The sequence below is a fragment of the Grammomys surdaster genome, unplaced genomic scaffold, assembly GCF_004785775.1.
Source record: "Grammomys surdaster isolate TR1022 unplaced genomic scaffold, NIH_TR_1.0 958, whole genome shotgun sequence".
In the NCBI taxonomy this organism is placed as follows: domain Eukaryota; kingdom Metazoa; phylum Chordata; class Mammalia; order Rodentia; family Muridae; genus Grammomys; species Grammomys surdaster.
The window spans coordinates 1388528-1392896 of NW_021605377.1; the positions used below are offsets into that span (position 1 = coordinate 1388528).

The 4369-nt window shown below is 38.7% G+C and overlaps 1 protein-coding gene across 1 annotated transcript in view; it reads left to right on the forward strand.

Annotated features, from left to right (window-relative positions):
• The window catches only part of Uhrf1bp1l (UHRF1 binding protein 1 like), a 72545-nt gene extending 70455 nt beyond the window's left edge, over positions 1-2090 (forward strand). The window contains exon 21 of the mRNA XM_028783032.1: positions 130-2090. Within this exon, the coding sequence (XP_028638865.1) occupies positions 130-249 (120 nt within the window). The 3' untranslated portion in view covers positions 250-2090. The remainder of the gene's footprint in view (positions 1-129) is intronic.
• Positions 2091-4369: the final 2279 nt, after the last annotated feature.

Sequence of the window (4369 nt, forward strand, 5' to 3'; positions counted from 1 at the left end):
CCATCCCGAGTGATGCTGCAGTTGACCAGCACCAGCACAGGGTGGTTTACCATCCCGAGTGATGCTGCATGAAATAGTTACATTTTCGGGATGTGATTAAAACCTCTTGTTTTCCAAATGTCTTTTCAGCTCATGGAGGAAAACGAGTGTCTTAGGCAGAAGCTGGCTCAAGCTAAGATAGAGCTTGCGGAGGCTCACTCAGCCAGAGACGAGCTTCTCCATCAGATGAAGAGGATGGCCCTTGAGTAGCTGCCGTGGCCATGAGAATGTGGGTTAGAGCTCTGGAGAAGGAAGGTTGTGTTTCAAATAAGGATGTAACCACTCAGTGGGAAGTTTTCTTTTATGTGAAAATAAAGCGCATGGTGAAGCGGTGGCTGTTCCAAACCCTGTTGAGGAACCCTTGGGTGCAAGCAAACGGTACAATCAGCTGGGTGGCCCAGTGAAGGCTGCACACACTGTCACACAGCCACACATCTAATGAGAAATGTCACTTCCTAACTTGAGTGTCTCATCATAAGCATTTTTACAAGACAAATGAAGACCTGGTGTGCTCATGCAGATTGCTGAATTTATTTCTCTTTGTTTTGTTAATAGTTTACTATTATTTACAAAAAAGAGATGCTTTTAGGGCTAATGTAAAAGAAAAGTAGGCTTACAGTTTAGATGGTATTAAAATTATGTACTTAATCTATAATTATTTAATTGTTGTAAAAAGTCCAATCAGATTAATAAATTATAGAATTACCGAGTTTACAAATGGAAAACTCTTGACCCTACTGAGCTTATGAAGCAACTTGGAAATGTGAAAGGAGGGTCACCTTAAGTGACAGGGAGGCTTCAGGAAGGCACCCATGTAAAATCAAAGCACAATGTCAGGGCATACGAGCAAGTGACTTAAAATCATTACTTGTACATTCCAGTAAATGTGTATCATTAGAAGTAAAAAGGCAATTTATCTTGCTATATTTGGCAGTATTTGTAACTATAAAAAATTTAATTAATACTATTTTAATAATTCTTTATCTTTCCTTTTTAAGGAGAATGTTTTCAGAGAATTTGTTTTTCACACACATAAAACAATTTCATACCATTCCTGTAGCATCATATTACACACGTTTGCTCATATGAATATATAAAGCCAGTTTTGATTAGATTTCTGTGATGTGTGTCTATGTGTGTATATATGTGTGTGCACACACATACACACACAGTCTTCTATAGGAGTCATTGGTAAATTTTGAAATCTATTTTCTATGGATAAGGTTGAAAACACCATGAGAGAATCATAATTATGAAATAAAGTACATGAGTATTTTAAGAAACAGGTTTTTGAAGATGATATATTTCTGATAGAATTAAAGTAAGTGGTGTCTATTTTAAACTTCACATTCCTCAATATAACTATATCCAGCTAGGCCATGAGACCGCTGGACTGTTCTTTCTTTAAGGTACTTGGAAATCCTGGCCCTTGCTCTGACATCACGGTGCTTTGCATGTTGGCCGGAATTACAGCCATCCCTGTATTGGAGGACTTGGCAGAAATCACATACGTCATTACATCACGTGTTGAAGTGATTGAAATTTTATTGTGAGCAGTATTTACCTCCCTCCTCCCCATATCATCCTTTTCAGTTGACATCATTTGAAAAAAAAAAAAAAACCAAAAAAAAAACAGGCACTGTTTGGGAGTCAACACACAGCCAAGAACAAATGAAATCGTTACTATATTACCTCAGAGTATTTACACCACCACGTGAAAACTTTGTTCCTCTAAGCTGTATGTAGCCTTAGATGAAGTGTGGAGGTCTAATTAGAGCTTCAGAGTGGACACTCTGCTAACTTTGGATGTCTGGTGTGGATTCAGCAAGAGCAGTCTCACAGAGGACGATGGATGGGACATGAACTTCTGAGCTGACGCTGTTTCTCAGGACTGACCTGTTCTACATAAACATACAAGTTTTCTATGGAACAATGTTATACTGTTTAATGTTATTAGACACTGAATGTTTTCCTTATTCCTTTAAGATGTATATGGCCTTCCCATGAAATTGTATAAACAACAGAGCTGACAATATGCTGAGCAGTCCATACACTTTGTCCCATTGGTTTTTCTTTTTCTTTTTTATTCATAGAAGTACTGTTTTGATAGTGGTTTACGATTGAGGAAACATCTCCCAAAATATTCCCATGTATTCCCCCACAAACACAGAAGGCGGGTGTGATTGGGATGCTGGAAATTTGAGAGGAAAGAGACCTTTGACACTCAAAGTCAATAAGTTGACTAGAGCCACAATTAAGGATATGGTTTTTATTTAAAGTGCGCTACTATGTGCTGTATTTCAGCACAGTCATCCGTTTGCAGACTTTGTCAAGGCAGCGGTAAAGAGACGAGTCTCTGTCTTACCTGTATGTCTTTAAAGAGGACTGTATCTTTTTAAAGATTTCATTTTTACTTTTGATTGTGTGCATGTGAGTGTGGGTTTGTGCATGTGAGTGTGGTGCCTGTGGAAGCCAGAAGAGGGTTTGGGGAACCCCAGGGCTGGAGTTAGCAGGAAACTGTGAGCTTCCTGACAGGGGTGCTGGGAACTGAATTCCAGTCCTCTGGAAGAGCAGTACACATTTTTCCCCACTGAGTCAGCTTTCCTGTGTGTGTGTGTGTGTGTGTGTGTGTGTGTGTGTGTGTGTGTGTGCGCGCGCACGCGCGCGCGCGCGTGCGTGCATGACGATACTAGGACAGTTTTTGTTTCATTAAATTAATCTCATACAATTTAGTAGAATAAGAAAAAAAATAAACCTACAGTAAACATAGCAGGATTTTTAACATTACTATTAATTGGAAGTAAAATTGTCATATCTTGAATTTTATTTTAGTTAAATCTCTAGTAGGTATATATGAATGGTCAGAAGTGAAAAGTGGTAATCATATTTTGCTTTTTGTTTTTGTTTGGAGAACTTTTAAAATTTTTTAATTGATAAGTTAGAAATCATGCATACCAAGTGATACACACACACACACACACACACACACACACACAAACACACATTATAGAATAGTTAAATCAAGGTATTTATCATACACATTTTATCATGTACATTGTGTGGTATGAGTACACAAAATCTATTCTCTCACTAGCTTACAAGTATAAAGCATATTATGAGTTATAGTTATGACGTATATTTCTTCAATTTATTTCTCCTACTGGAAATTTTATACCCATCAACAGACATCTCCCTACTTCCTCAAACACCCTAATGTCTAGTGCCTGTTGTCATGAGTGTGGCTCTGCTGCACTGACTGTAGCTCATGCAGTGTGTGTCTGTGTGTCTGCTTTATTTCACTTTGCATTGTGTCCTACAGACTCAGCCAGGTTGTCATGAACGACAGGACTTTTTCCTGAGTACTGAATATTTTTCTGTTGTCTGTAAATCACATTCTCCATTTATTAGTGGATACTTAGAGGATCTTGCATTTGGGCTGTTGTAGCTATTGCTGTGATGGGTATGGCATTGCATCTCTCTCTTGAGTACACTGAATTTATATTTTTTGGATATCTATCTAGGTGTGAGGTCAACTGGTTGCTGTGTTTTTAATTTTCACTGCTTTTCATAATAGCCATACTAGTTTGTATTTTTACTAATAGTACACATGGGTTTACTTTTTTCCATCCACGTCCTCACCAAAGCTTGTTATTGTTTGGCTTCTATCTTAGTTAGGATTTTACTGCTGTGAACAGACACCATGACCAAGGCAACTCTTATAAAGACAACATTTAATTGGGCTGGCTTACAGGTTCAGAGGTTCAGTCCATTATCATCAAGGCAGGAACATGGCAGCATCCAGGCAGGCTTGGTACAGGAGGAACTGAGAGTTCTACATCTTCATCTGTTGACTGCTAGCAGAATTCCGGCTTCCAGGCAGCTAGGATGAGGGTCTTAAAGCCCAAGGCCATAGTACACACCTACTCCAACAAAGCCACACCTCCAAATAGTGCCACTCCCTGGGCTAGGCATACTCAAACTACCACAGCTTCTTTATTAGAATTTTTGGGCTATTCCTTGACTAGGGGTTCTGAGCATTTCTCATGTCCTCTTTGACATTTGCTGTTTGACAGAACTATCTATCTAGGCCATTTGCATATTTTGAAAAAGGCTCTTTTCTTGTTACTGAGTTGTCTGGATTCTTTACATATGTCATGACTCTCAAGCCCCTGTTGGATACATAGCTGCAGAGTAGGTTCCATCATTCTGTAGCTTGTCTCTTTATACCTTCGGTGCAGAAGCTTCCCAGTCTAATTTTATCCCGTCTCCCTGTTTCTGCTTTTGTTAAATGTATTTCAGGGATTATATTTTAAACTCCTTTTTTTTTTTA